Source organism: Lissotriton vulgaris, chromosome 8, assembly GCF_964263255.1.
Source record: "Lissotriton vulgaris chromosome 8, aLisVul1.2, whole genome shotgun sequence".
NCBI classification, from domain to species: Eukaryota; Metazoa; Chordata; class Amphibia; order Caudata; family Salamandridae; genus Lissotriton; species Lissotriton vulgaris.
The window spans coordinates 1,561,098,191-1,561,113,380 of record NC_141696.1 but is presented as its reverse complement, the minus strand read 5'-3'; the positions used below and the strand labels follow the sequence as shown (position 1 = coordinate 1,561,113,380).

Here is a 15,190-nt window from a genome sequence, read left to right as displayed (position 1 = left end):
ACGGAAAGTTTAGTGGTCTCGGGCGGACCCGATAAGGCAAGTCGGAAGCGAGGGACTCGGGACCCTTAAGTAAGGAGGCTATGCGGGCACCGAAATGCCGAAGTTACCTAGCCACAAGGGCTGCGGCTGCACAAGTCTTACAGGCGTCGGGGGTCTTCGCTGACGAGCCAGGAGCCGGAAGGAAGGAGTTGCTGGCCGGCGACCAGTGGAGATAGTTCGTAGAGATCCAAGCCTGGAACAGAGATGGATGACACCTGAAAGCAGAGAGGACCAAGTTCGTACTATTAGCCAGTAGTCAGAGGGTACCAGGAGGGCACCGGATGATCGTCACCTCGACTAGGTGGGTGGGCGACGCTAGGCTCTGCAGTCTCACGGACCAGGAGGCGTTGTCGGCGACCAGGATGGAGGTGCGAGCTGTCCCACGAAGATTGATGCTGTCGGCGTCGCTGGGCCAGGATTGGGGCAACAAGCCTTGGCAGATTTCAGGGCCACGTGGTGGGCCTAAAATGGCGTCTTGAGTGGACCAGGAGGGTCCGGGGTGCTCCTTTCGCAGCAGGGAGAAAAGGCCAGTCTGGAGCAACCAGACCAGCAGCGTTGGTTGTCGGTTGTCGTAAAAAGAATCACAAGCCAGCGGCTAGTGATCGGACAACATGCTGAACAGTGAAGCAGAAGGGCCCCACGCAGATCGTGGAGATGCTGGGAGGCTGCACTTCGGTGCTGGAGCTGCTCAGGGTCGGGGCTTCTCGGACCCCAGAGCACTCACCAGAGGATTCCTTCGGTGGTCGTGCTGGTTAAGAAAGCGTGCAGGTTTTGATGATGGCCGGTCCCTCGAGGTCTCGCCGCACCCACAGATCTCAGCTGAGCTGACGATGTGGGTAGAGGTCAGAGGTGCCAGGGAAGCCGGTTCTCGTCGAGCTGGGCAGTCGGATTCCTGAGGAAGGACTTGCAGCAAACCGTAGAGTTCTTAGATGGTGCCTGCGGACGCAGGGTGACTACTCCTTAGCCACAAGGGAGAAATCTTAAGAAGAGTCTCGAAGTCCTTTCGTAGAAAGTATTCTTGATTCAAAGATGATCTAATTTGGAAGGGTCCCCGCTCCTGCCTTTATCCTAAAGAAAGGGGTGGGTACATGACTAGGTCCTGCCCTAGGGGTGGGACCAGGAAGGGGGGTAGTTACACCCCTCTCCCCTGCCGGACTTTCCCCAGGTCAGGGGCTGCGCGCCCCTGGAACTGGTTCTAACCGGCAGATGCGTAGTGAGCACCGGGGTGCCACTCCGTAGTCACCTTCTTGTAAAGCCCTGCCTACCCAGGATACACAAAACCCTGTCTGGGATGGTGCGAACACCGCCCCGGACAGGAAACCCTTTGTCCAAGCTCTCCTCGCTGGAAGGACTCCCAGCAGCAGGAGGTCAGACTCGTGTCTGTGGTGGCAGCATCCATTTTGTGGAGCTGAGGCTTCAGTTAACTTTAACCGGGGTTCACAGTTACGTACATGTCGTGTCCCTCTAGAAGGGCGGAATGCTAACCTCGTCGCCAGCATTGGTGAGGGGTCAGCATCCCGATTCGTATGACACCTTACTCGACATGTCTTGATAACGCGATACCGAAGTTAGCGATATGGTATGCGTTATCATGGAACAGCCATTGGGTCTTGGTTCCGCAAGCTGCAACCGGGCTCGGCTCGTGCCAGAGCCCAATTCACACGGTTCCATGCACTCTGCCTTCAGGATTGTTAAGGCCTGCCATAGGAGTGACTGATAGGAACTCGGGTGTCCATTTTAGGGTTAGATATAGGGATACTATACCTACAGCAACGGGCGAGTACGCCACGTTGCCCCAGCTGTTGCGCAGCCAGTTGTGTCAGAGTTAGATGGCCATCCAGGGGTGGCATAATACCTGCTTCAGCCCCTGGTAGGCCCTGGGTACACCGATGCCCTGAGTTACAGGGTCTGACAAGGTGGCCCAGTTCCAATTGGGTAATGCACCTAAGGTACATGGAATCCATTTTAGAGAGAGAGCAGTAGGCCTGGGGTCCTGATTGGCAGGGCCCCAGGTCAACTAAGTCGGAAAACCAGCAAAACACCAGGCAAAAAGTCAGGGGTAACCATAGTCAGGTATCTACCTTCCTACATATACCACCCTCTAGCGCCCCTTTACTGTCTACCCACCCACCCAGCTCAGGCTGCTCCTTGGTGGGCACGGCACACCGGTCTAGTAATGAATGAATGAGTATGCACTTGTATAGCGCATGGCTACCCAAGGGCATCCCAGCGCTTCTATCATGCAAAGCCCAGCACACAACTCGAGTCTGCACAGTGCGTCTTTAAACCCTGTGATGATCCCCAGTTCAGACGCGATCTCTCTGCTTCCTGCCTGCAGCATCTACCCCACCTGTTACTAGCTCATCACGGTGGGGTCAGTGATGCCCACTGACCCCACCCCACCCAACCCTACCCTACCCTACCCTACCCTACCCTTGTGAAGAGCAGGTGGGAGTGACATGGTCTCCACTCCCTGATTGAAGTGAAGCCCTGGCACTACAGGGCTTCAGACTCAAGCACCCAGGGCTAACTTTGCTACCGTATGATCCGGGGGTGGAGATCAGTCCTGAGGCGGGGTCTTTTACGAGCTGATAACCCCACAGGCCTTAGGTCTGTAGATCATCAGCCTGCCCAATATTGTCTTTGCAGGCAGAGTTTGCACACGCACCAGTCTGCTGTGAGTGCCGCAGCCCACACAAGCCAGCCAGCGCCTTCGAGTGAGTGTATGTTGTTTTTTTACAGAGCTGCAATACTGAAACTACTGCAGTCCTAAAATGTGCATTATAATATTAGCTCAAAATATGGATTTAGTTTCACCGCTGACCCTGGGGAAAAATAAAGTGGGCGGAGCCCCGATGCAAAACACACAAGAGAGCAGACTAGGTCTAAAAGAAGGTGTGCAGCTGTAATGGTGAATGTGCGACAATGGGTGCATGTATGAACGTATGTTGTTGAAAACATAGGCTGGAAAAAATCCCATCAGACCACCCTTTATGGTGGATTTCGCGTCATGTGGGATGTTTTGCTGATCATTCCATATCACAACCGACCATGTAGTTCCGCTGTGGAAATGGATGTCAGTAATCTAGCCGTGATGTCCATTGTGAAGTAGTGTTTCCTAAAGTGCAGTGCTAAAGTAACAGTGATAAATCAAAATTGACTACACAGGCGCTGTACAACATTCAAAACAAAATCAATGTGTCAAATATTAAAAACACGCCGAGTAGTATGACTACCCCATGGCGCTGTGCAGGACGGTCGACATGTTTCAGCCTGTGGGGCGTTGCCCCGGCTTTCTTCAGGACCATAGGAAAAGAGGCTACTGCAACTATAAATGATGTGTTGAGTGAAAAGGACAAATAATGTACTAAAAAAGTTACATATCTACCGGGAACCATCACAATTGAATGCCCACTGGAAGGAGAGAAGAACATCTTCTTCCTAGAAAAAATGTTTACAAAACACTATATTACACACAAGCGACCACATGAATACACAAACACCATACCAACAAAGCACACCTGCCTGAATGAAATTTGCATTCAGCATTATATAAACAAGCATAGTAGCTTAAACACCATGAAGCATTTCCTCACGATGCTACTCACCCAGCGTTGTGTGGGTGAAGACCTCACCTCACCCGGCGACCGCTCGGGAGTATGAGGCCCCGCTCTGTAGTGTAGAAAGAAGAGGAACACTGTAAGCACACAACTCTACAGTGTCCACGCCAATTGCTCTACACACCAACCCAACAGACGTGTGATAGTCACCCAACTGTTCAACCCAGAAACCAACCTACAACCAGACACTTGAAAAACATAACGCTATGGTGTAAAACATATAACCTCTGAATGGTTTCTTAATAACTCCCAGGCACCTGCCTAAAATCACAGTGTATACTCATTGATAGGAGTTCCTAGTGACTGACCCAGGGATTGTCCATAGTAAAGGGCTACTCGAGTGCCCAAGAATATCAAGCCACAAAGTCCTTAATAAGCCCCGATGCCCATGCCTAGAAGCCGCCCCTGGTGCGGAGTGTATTGTAAAGGAGTATTGTGTATGGTGATTAAATCGCTTCATAGAATGGAATGTGAACACCTTATAATCATATTAAAATTCTGTCAATATTAAACAATTTAAGACAAAACTCAAAACATTTTTGTTGCTTTTATTCTTGGTAGTTAGTTTCAGGCTTTGCTTTTGCTTTTGTACTTAAATTGCCAAAACCTGTTTTGCCCCATGCGTGGACACGCGACCTTGGGTCTTGCTCTATGAGAATTATTTACAATGTATTCTTATTTCCATGCACAAGACACGTGCTAACGTGTTTTTTTAGAGAAGAAAATAAGGTGAGTAGTTAGAGTGGTCGAACAGTGAAAAGCTGTGTGGGGCCTACTGATTTGTCCCAGATGAGCTTTGGAAAGGTTTGTGTAAAGGTAGGGTATAGTAAGCTAGGTAGGTTGTTAGTAAAGATAGTAGTGGAACTGAAGATCCGCAATGTTTCGGGTCATAGCTAGCCTTAATCAAATACTGTGCAGCTAATACCTGAAACCAGTATCAAATCCAGTTCTGGTAAATCCAGAATATGTTTTCCTTGGGGTATTAATATTTATGTGATAATAGAGGCAAAGGCTTACAGAAGAAAGTCCCTCAGCAAAGAAGAGGTGAGCATATTTTATTGTAGTGGTCCATAATCAAGCTAATGATATGGAATCCCAACCCTAATGACGCGGAAAGCCAAAATGGAGGCTCTGAAGGTGGTATTTTCGCTCAGGAATTAACAGCCAGTAAGCTCGAAAAACTGCTTGATGAGGCAGAGAGCAAAAGTTGAGAAAATAAGGTAAAAACAAATTGCATGGCTCTATGTATGGAAGGGAATGTCAGTGCTGGGCAGAGCCAAGGGCGGTGCTCCTGTTAAAGGTGAGAGAGACGGACTAAGTCTCTATGGCATGTCTAGGGGGCACGCGCCATGGTGGACTTCCAAAATATTCTCACGTGGTTGTGAGGTGTCCAAGGGGACCGAAAAGTGGGAGTGCATTAGTAGCCGGGGTCAAAGGTCCTTCTGTTCTGTCTTTGGGAACAAGATGGCTGGAGCAGCGTGTGCCTAACATTTAGATATGTCTATCCTAGGGAGCTGGGAGCCTCACCTGCTAGGGAATTTACCACCAGCATTTCATTTGAATCCCAGATAAGGCAATAAATGTTATCACAGTATCAGCAGGGACTCTTTGTGCTAGCTGATTATGTTGCTTTATTGTAATGAATACTCCAAATGTATAATTATTTTTATTGAGAATGTATTATACTCAAAAGTATGAATAACAAGGAATTGACAAGAAAAATATCACCATTAAACAATATATGTTGTGGTGGTCGTGGGGTGTGGTATGACCGTCTCATTTCATCCATCCGCTGTCTGTTAACAAGATCTGATGCTCATTTTACATGCACATGTTTTTCACTGGTGAAATGTTGGCTAGTTTGTCAATTTGTAACTGATTTTATGAGTGAAATCAGAAGAAGGCAAAGTTTGACAGCGGGCCTAGTAAACCCCCCTGTCCACTCACTCCTCATGCTTCTGGCCACTGAAGAATTGACTTTGCTTTCTCCTCATCCAGGTCAGGATCGCTCCTCCCCACCATACAGGCCCTGCAGAAGAGCATCCAGAACCACTTGGAAGATGTTTCTAAACTGTAAGTGAAGTTGTAACCATTTGCGGTTTCTCTGACCTGTGTATACAAGGCTGTTATGTGGCTATCTGCATGTGCCTCTGCTTTGAGACTGCCTGCATGTGCTTCTGCTCTTGGACCAGTTATGTATGCATCTGCTCTGGGACTGCCTGCATGCACCTCTTCTCTGGGACTGCCCGCATGTGCCTCTGCTCTGGGACTGCTTGCATGTTTCGCTGCTCTGGGACTGCCTGCATGTACTGCTGCTCTGGCACTGCCTGCATGTACAGCTGCTCTGGGACTGCCTGCATGTGCAGCTGCTTTGAGACTGCCTGCATGTGCTTCTGCTCTTGGACCAGTTATGTATGCATCTGCTCTGGGACTGCCTGCATGCACCTCTTCTCTGGGACTGCCTGCATGTGCCTCTGCTCTGGGACTGCTTGCATGTTTCGCTGCTCTGGGACTGCCTGCATGTACTGCTGCTCTGGCACTGCCTGCATGTACAGCTGCTCTGGGACTGCCTGCATGTGCCGCTGCTCTGGGACTGCCTGCATGTGCTGCTGCTCTGGGACTGCCTGCATCTGCCTCTGCTCTGGGACTTTCATCTGCCTCTGCTCTGGGACTGCCTGCATCTGCCTCTGGGACTGCCTGCATCTGCCTCTGGGACTGCCTGCATCTGCCTCTGGGACTGCCTGCATCTGTCTCTTCTCTGGGACTGCCTGTTTGTGCAGCTCCTCAGTGATTGCCTGTGTGAATAAGTGCGCTCTGTGACTGTGTGTGTGCTCAGCTGCTTTAAGGGTGCCTGCTGGGAAGCTATCCATGGCTTCCTGCGTGTGCAAAACTGCTCTGTGAGAACCTTTCTGTACTTTGAGGAGGACTGAAGGGGTTGTTTGTGTTGCCACTGGCTATGCCTGCTTTGTACCTGCCAGCTCAGCTGCTCGTAACTGCACGTTCTTTTCGTGAACTGTATTTACCTTTCATGTTTTTTCTTTTTTTGAGCCATCATCCACTTCTGCTGCTCATTGCTTTATTTCTTACCCAGTGCCTCTTATCTGCCTGTGTTCTTCGTGCCTGCCTGTGTTCTTCCTGCCTGATTTGGTGTGCTGATCATGCCAGTAACAGGTTTCTGAAGCTGTTCTACATTTTAGTTCATTTTTAGTTCACTGCACATTCCCTATGATTTCAGGGCTCATTGTTTTAGAACGTATGTTTGGTAAGTTGATCACTTAGGTAGTCCGACAAAGGGTCCTTGAAGAGTATTTATGATCAAAATGCTAATAAACGTACACTGTGTGTGGGTGTAGTCTTGTCCCCCAGTAGGCAGGCAGTGAGGGGGCTGGCCTCTGGTGGTGGAGAATGGCTCAGTGGACGAGCTAGGGACCCTTTGGGAGAGAGGGGTTTCGCCTCCTAGTCTCCTCGACATCTCACTCCCTGGTCTTCTTCCACTTTTAATGCTGCCTTATTCACATCCGCCTTGCTAGTCTCCCTTAGCCCTGCCTTTCTCCTGCTTATCTCCCCTTCATTTGCTGTCCTCCTCATTCACTTTTTCAATCTCTCATCTCCGCCCGACTGTTTATCTTTCTGTTGTATTGCCATCTGCCCTATTCATATCACTCTTCCCTGTTCTCCTCCTGGCCCATCTTTTACTTATTCTCCTGATCAGCTAGGGACATCTCACTCTTTCTTTTTTCCTTTGTCTCCTCATTCCTGCTTTTCTCTTTAGTTCCGTTTCTTTAATAATATCCCTGCTCATCTCTACCCTCTTCTCTGTCCTGTTCTTTTCTCTATGCCTTCGCAACCCAATCCATATCCTTCCTATTCCTCCTCATCCTTTTCTGTCTTCCTCCTCCTCATTTTTGTAGACTATCCATTGTGAGAGCCTGTTATATCCATGCATTTTCTCTCGCTTCATTATTGTGCATTACTCTGTGTTCTCATCAGCACTTCAAATCTTGCTGTCTTATTCCCCTTTCTCATTCCTGTTTATCCCACTTTGTTCTTTTCTGCTTGCTCCCAGTCCTGCACATCCCACTGCCCTTCATTACCTCTTTTTTCCTTAGCATCTCAGACTGTCCGCTTTTTGTTCCTTCATCACCTCTGCTCAGCTGACTCTGCCCTGTTCTCACTGTATGCTTTCGTTTTTTTTACAGCTGTGATTGGAATCGCTTCAACATGAAGTACGCCCTGGCCCTTTCACGCCAAAGAGGGATGAAGCGCGTAGCGGATGCTCCCGTAAGTGATGAAGAGGAGGTAGAAGGATCAGACTCCAGCATGGAAGATCAGTCAGAGGATGAACTTGTACAGATCTAAGACCAACAGCACCTAATACAGCCCTGGACACTGTCCGAGAAAGAGCTCGGAGTGGCTGCAGCAGAGCAGACGGATTCCCTAACAGTGAAGTGGGGGCCTGAGAAGGTCCGAAGTCCCACATATCATCTTTGTAAGGAAGGAGAGGTGTTTCGGAAGGACTGAACCGCTGGCGCTTGTCTTGCCCCCTATTAATACTTTGTTGGGATCTTGGAAAGACTTGAGAGCCTGTTCTGCTTTCCTTCTTGTTAATGAGGAAGAGGCAGCCTGGACTAAGGAGCCAGTGGTGCTGGTGAAAGCACTGCTTTGTTCCCTCATTATGGAGGGCCTTACCCTCACAGCAGTGCCTCCTTAACCTGTCATTGCGACTGGCCTTGGAAAGACTCAGACTAAAGTGGCCCTCATAGTGGCTGATTGCGTAATGGTCAATAAAACGTGATTTCTTACTTCTTGTTCTCTTTTTCACATTTTGTTAATTCATACTCTGTCGCTTTTAGACCCAGTTGGAAGTGTTCAGTGTGTGTGATTGTTCACGGGTTTGGATGTCCAGTTGACTTTTTCAATGCAGCCCAAGTTCCAGGGCAGAATTTCACAGCCCCTACACTGCTTCCTGTTATAATCTGTTAGCTGTTCTCTTTAAGGAATTATATGATGTCACTTAGAGTGTCAGCTCCAGGTGGAGACAGTTCGTGTTAGCCTGGAAACTGACTGGACGTTGATGCTGTGCTCAATAAAAGATACTTAATCTACATGAAATGGAGTATCTGTCTTTTTAACAATGGCGACGAGGACGACTTAACTTGATTGGGGACAAGTGGATTACAGCATCAATTCCCCAACATCTTTTATTGGATTTATTTGGACTTTTAATCAATTTTTCATTGACTGAAGAACAAGAAAAAAGACTTTTAGACTGTGAATGATTTCAACCTTACAGCAGCCTTACAGTCTGGACGTCGTGTTCAACATTCAAGGTATTTCTTTACCTTTGTACACTCGTGTACTTCGTAGTGCTTGCAACTGCCCCGCATTTTTCAACTTGTCGGGAAGGTTCCATGGGCTCGTGAGCCTCCATTTCCCTCGAGTGCTTGAAGACGTTCCATGCGCGCGTCTTTGCCTGCGCGCGTCTCTGCTGGAATTCTTCTTTCTATGCGAAGGGTGACAGAGCCTACGTCAACACGCCTGATTGAACCGAACGTGACCCTACGCTAAAACGTGAGCGCCATCTTGGGTTTACTGACTATTGAAGAGAAAAGTGTAAAACTTCAAATACGATCTACGGCTTTTCAGATCTGTCACCATGGCTTCGCCTGTTAGATTTTTACATCGTTACGGGCTGGCTATTAATACAGATCGTGTCAGCTTTCTCTTCTGGGATTAAAACTGTGACATTTCATCTACTTTAGGGTATTATTTATTTTCTTTTGGGATTTACTTCGAGTTTAACAAAGACTGTTTACCAGGATATAAGACTGTTTACCAGGATATAAGACTGTTTACCAGAATTACCACAAACATTATCTTATTTACCAGGATTACCACAAGCATTATTTTTTTTACCATTTATCATCTGGATCATCATCACACATGTACAATTTGTTTTTATTCTAGGACTGCTCATCATTATTTATTTATTTTTTTCCCCTTTCTTTTCTTCAGTATTCTTAACTATTATAACTTGTGACCTCACCATTTCATAATTCCCTTATTATGGCTACGTCCACTTCAATGTCACAGCCTCCTCCTTTTCTTTCTGAAAAAGGAGATCCCATTTTACCCTGGAAGCGATGGAGAAATCTTTTTGACTCCTACATTCTAGACATTGGTGGAGAAAAATTTTCTGCAGTCAGAAAACAGGCTATTCTCTTACATAATTTGGGTGTAGAGGGACGTAACATATATGATAGTATGGATTTACTCACGATTGGAAATGGTGAGGGTGAGCCTTGTGATGTATATGAAATGTCAATGATGATGCTACAAACATATTTTGGTCCTCGCATAAATATTGTTTTAGAACGACACAGGTTTTTTACAAGGACACAGGGTTCTACCGAACGTGTCAAAAGTTATGTAGCTTCCCTTAAAACACTAGCACGTACGTGTGTGTTTGAGGAATTATCTGATTCCTTAGTCAGGGATCAATTAGTGCGATGCACAAATAGTTCTCGAGTACAAGATAAACTTTTATCTAAAAATCCTACTCTTGATGAAGCCATTAAAATTGTTGAAGGTATGGAAAATACTTCATCTTGGGTAAAAGAGATAAAAAGAGGTCATGAAGAAAAGAAAGAGTTAGAAAGTGAGATTCATGTTGTTAATGATGAACACACTTCTGAGCAACGTGTGAGTGTGAGTAAGGTTATTACTAATGACAAATTTAAAAAAATGACAAGGATGTAGTCACACGTAATTTTGCAAAGTCTCAAGTAAATAGTGATGAAAAAGGAAGTAAGGATTCACTCAAACCTAAGTGTATGAGATGTGGGAGTTTCACGCATATTTCGAGTTATCCACAATGCTATGCAAAAGATGCTGTGTGCATGAAATGTGGTATTAAGGGACATTACGCTCGAGTCTGTAAGTCAATGCGGGCTCCGGAAAAAAAAATTTCTGATGCTGTATGCATTGTAGTGTCTAGCATCAGGGAAGAAGATGGTATGATTGATGCTGACAAAATTTCTATGCCTGAGTGTGACATCATGGTGAATAATTTCAAATTTGTGGTCTTGGCTGATTCAGGGTCTCCTTACACCATGATAGGCAACAAAGAATGGGATGAGGTTGTGGGGTTAGATGAAATTGCTTTGATTCCACCTGACATAAATCCAGTTGGCTATGCTAAAGCAAACATTAATGTTCTTGGTTACATAGAGGCTAGTATTAAATTCAAGGACAGAAAGGCCTTTGGTAAGGTTTATGTAGCTATGAGGGGTAACAACCTTTTGGGTTGGAGACATCAACGTGATTTGGGGATCACGCTTAATCCATCTGCCAAGGATCCTAAAGATCAAGTTATGTTGATCGATAGTGATAGTGATGCTGGTGCTGTTGACAATCAGAATTGGGTGTATTTAAAAAAAAATCCTGAAGTATTTTCTGAGGATTTGGGGTGTCTTAAGGGTTTCGAGCACAAAATTATTTTAAAAAATAAAGCCATACCTTGTGTTTACAAAGTAAGGAAGGTTCCAAACATGATGATGGATCCCTTGAAGCAGGAGTTGGACAGATTACTGAAATTGGATGTGATTGAGGAGATAGAGGCATCAGAATGGTTGGCCCCCATTGTTTTGGCCCCTAAGGATGGGGGACCAAAATTAGGATGTGTGTGGATTTGAGGGGGTTAAACCAGTGGATTTGGGTCGATAGGCAACCGTTACCTAATATTTCAGAGTCACTTAGTACCCTCAAGGGTGCATGTGTTTTTAGTGTTTTGGACTTATCGTCCGCTTACCACCAGATTGTTTTGCACAAGGAGTCTAGGCATCTCACATCGTTTGTGACACCTTTGGGTGCTTACTGTTTCAAGAGAATGCCCTTTGGATTGGCATCGGCGGCTGCATGTTTTCAGAGGGTCATGAAGAGAGTTTTAAATGGAATTGGCAACATCATGTTCTTTCAAGATGATATTTTAATTTACGGGAAGGGAGAGATTGAACATAGTAAGACATTGCTTAAAGTTTTGGAAAGATTGAAGGAGAAGGGGTTAACTGTAAAAAAAGAGAAGTGTCGAATTGGTGTTGAGACTGTTACATACCTTGGTCACGTGATTTCTGGTGCGGGGATACAACCAAAGTTAGAGCTGGCGGAATGTGTTAAGAAGGCTCCTGTACCTAGCGATAAAGATCAAGTGAGATCATTCCTTGGACTTGCGGAATTTTACGCTAAATTTGTTCAAGGATTTGCCAGTGTGACTGAACCCATTAGGATGTTACTCCAGAAAGGTGTGCATTTTGTGTGGTCAGAAGATTGCCAAAAAGCTTTTGAAAAGATCAAGGAGGAAATTGAAAAAATGCCTACTTTAGAACACTTCGATGTGAACAAAAAAACAATTTTAACCACTGATGCTAGCCTAAAGGGTTTGGGCGCAGTACTTTCCCAGGTTGTAAATGGTGAACAAAGTACGGTCGCATTTGCTTCTAGAGCACTTAAGCAGGCGGAGGCAAACTATTCTTGCATTGAAAGGGAAGCACTTAGTGTTTTTTGGGCTGTTCAACACTTTAAGTTTTACTTATGGGGAATTCCATTTTTGGTAAGAACTGATCATAGACCACTAGTTCAAATTTTTTCTTGCAGGCATAGTGAACACTTAACGCCTAGAATTAAACGTTGGAGTGAGGGATTACAGGAGTATAATTTTGTCGTACAATACATACCCGGGTCAAATAACAAATCTGCTGACTGTTTGTCGCGATTACCACTGGAGGGTAGCAGTGGTGATGTCAAGGAAGAATGTGTATTTTGGGTTGCTGAAAGTGCACTGACCAAAGATGAATGGAAGGATGGTGTGACTAAAGACAGGATTTTTTTCTGAGCTCAAAACTTGGATAAGTCCAGGTTGGCCAGACTATAAATCTTTGGATCATGAGATGAAAGCATATTGGTCTGTCAAAGATGAAATTTCCTTTGTGGGGGATAATTTGTTGAGAGGTCTGAGGGTTATTCCTCCAGTTGAATATAGAGACAAAACTATAAACACTGCTCATGAGGGTCATCTTGGAAGGAGCCTCACCAAAGCTAGAGTGAGAGAAAGATACTGGTGGCCTACTATGGACCGTATGATTGAGAATGTAGTTAAAGACTGCACCTTGTGTGCGTCTAATGACAAGTCTTATGCAACCAATCGCACACCCTTATCACCAGTAAAAACACCTGAGGTTGTTTGGACAAAGTTAGGTTTAGACATCATGGGACCATTTGATCTGTTACCACCAAGTGAACGTTTTGTCATTTTATTGGTAGATTACACATCCAAATGGGTGATAACAAAGTGTACTCCTTCTGTGAATACCAAATCTGTTATTGAGTTCCTAAAGGGAGTGTTTGCTTTTGAAGGCCTACCTAAAGTTCTGATAACCGATAATGGTGTGCAATTCGTCTCTAGTGATATGAGTGATTTTCTTAAAGGTTGTGGTGTGATTCATCAAAAAACTGCACTATATTCTCCTCAGGCTAATGGCTTAGCGGAGAGAATGAACCGGTTGGTCAAAACTTGCCTTCAACGTGCATTGGATACCAGGTTGTCTCTTAAAGAAATCTTAAGAGATACCTTGTGGGCACATAGGACCACACCTAATGCTGTTACTTTAACGTCTCCTTTTGAAGCCTTAGGGGCAGGAAGGTGATCTCCAAGTTGAATCCTGTTTGGATGCCAATAATGGATGGTGAAGCTTTATCAGCTGATGTAAAAAAGAACAAGATCTTAATATATCAGAGTCAATACAAAACTAGATATGATTCTAAAATGTGTGTGAAAGGGAAGAAGTGGAATGTTGGAGACAAGGTTTTGATAAAGAATCCTAGGCACACGTTTAAGGGCAAAAGTACCTTCATGGGTCCTTTTACGATTGTCTCCATTAAGAAAAATGTTGTGAAAGTTAGCAACGGTAGTGTTTGGAGCATGTCCAGATTGGTCAAATGTTTGAAGAATGATTCTAGTTCTTCAAATTCTCGAAGCTGTACTCATAATGATGTTGAATCGTTTTCTCGTGATCAGTGTGCTGGAACCTCTTCTACTGATTTAACGTCTGCTGGTTCTAGTTATAGCCACTTTTCTAGTAGACAACGTCATTTGCCCATGAAATTTAAAGATTATATTATGTCCTGAATTACAGTTCTTTTATAGTTCTTTTTATGTAATTTTACTGTTTCTAATCTGACTTTTCCTTTTCTTTATTTGGTCGTCCTTTTTCAGATTTCTTGTTGCGCAGTTTCCTTTGATTTATTGGGGAGGGGATGTGTTATAATCTGTTAGCTGTTCTCTTTAAGGAATTATATGATGTCACTTAGAGTGTCAGCTCCAGGTGGAGACAATTAGCCTGGAAACTGACTGGACGATGCTGTGCTCAATAAAAGATACTTAATCTACATGAAATGGAGTATCTGTCTTTTTAACACTTCCCTCCATCTGTCCCAGTCTCCCCTTGTTCCACACTTCACCCATGTCGCTTGGATGCTCCATGGCTGCTCCTTGGTCGGCCACATTTGATTATCCTATGTCCCTGTTCACCATCACCCACCATTCTCTGGTTTCCTGTCTTGAAACTCCAACATCAACCTAGACTTCCCCTTTCATCCCCACCTCACTATTAGTTACTCTTACACATTCCAGCTACCACATCAGATTTGGATTCTTATGTTGTGCATTATTCTACCATTTACTGGGTGGATCCAGAATTCTCCACTACTTTTAGATTTTTGTTTGTTGGTGTCCCCTTTGATCGCCATCTTCAGATTCGTTTTTCCGCCATGGGGGTCCCCATGCTTGCAGAAAGATCTCTAATACGGAAAGGTTTAAAAAAATAAATACAAACATGACGCCCGCCCCACACGCTCCAAAGTGACCACAACTGAGCTATCCATTCTCAGGCGTCTACCACACTTTACACTTGGCATACTATAAATTACTAAATTAATACTGAGTCAAACTCTCGGTCTAACATTTTAACAATTTACTCATTAAAAAAACCATCTCCTAGGATTTAAAGTGCATTGTGCTGAGATAGATATCAAACATAAGGCCCCTCCAAGACACCAGAGTCATACACATATAAGACCATAAACGACCTTTTCTTACGGGCCTCATGCCTTCAGTACTTTCCACATGGAATGATATAAACTCATACATATATACAGAGTCATAATCTTGCTCTGACGATTTACTCCCCAAAGCAAAAAATACATCAAGGATTTTAAAGTGCATAATGCTGACATAAGCAATATACATAAGACCCCTCCAAGAAGTCAAACTCACACGCATAGAATACCATCTGACCCACTTGATTATGGGCCTCATGTGATTCATAATGCATTATGCTCAGGCAGACAATATATGTACATCCCCTCTAAAAAGCCAAGCATGGTAAATCATCTGTCCCCATATTCTAATTCCTTTCTTCCTAGCATGTCTTCCCTTTCCAGCATAAGCTGCTTTTTCCAAATTAACCCAACGTTTG

At 45.0% G+C, this 15,190-nt stretch overlaps 1 protein-coding gene across 1 annotated transcript in view; it reads left to right on the top strand.

Annotated features, from left to right (window-relative positions):
* The window catches only part of LOC147700413 (periodic tryptophan protein 2 homolog), a 105,802-nt gene extending 97,337 nt beyond the window's left edge, over positions 1-8,465 (top strand). The window contains exons 20-21 of the mRNA XM_086935820.1: positions 5,658-5,732; positions 7,859-8,465. Coding sequence (XP_086791946.1) covers positions 5,658-5,732; positions 7,859-8,018 — 235 coding nt within the window. The 3' untranslated portion in view covers positions 8,019-8,465. The remainder of the gene's footprint in view (positions 1-5,657; positions 5,733-7,858) is intronic.
* Positions 8,466-15,190: the final 6,725 nt, after the last annotated feature.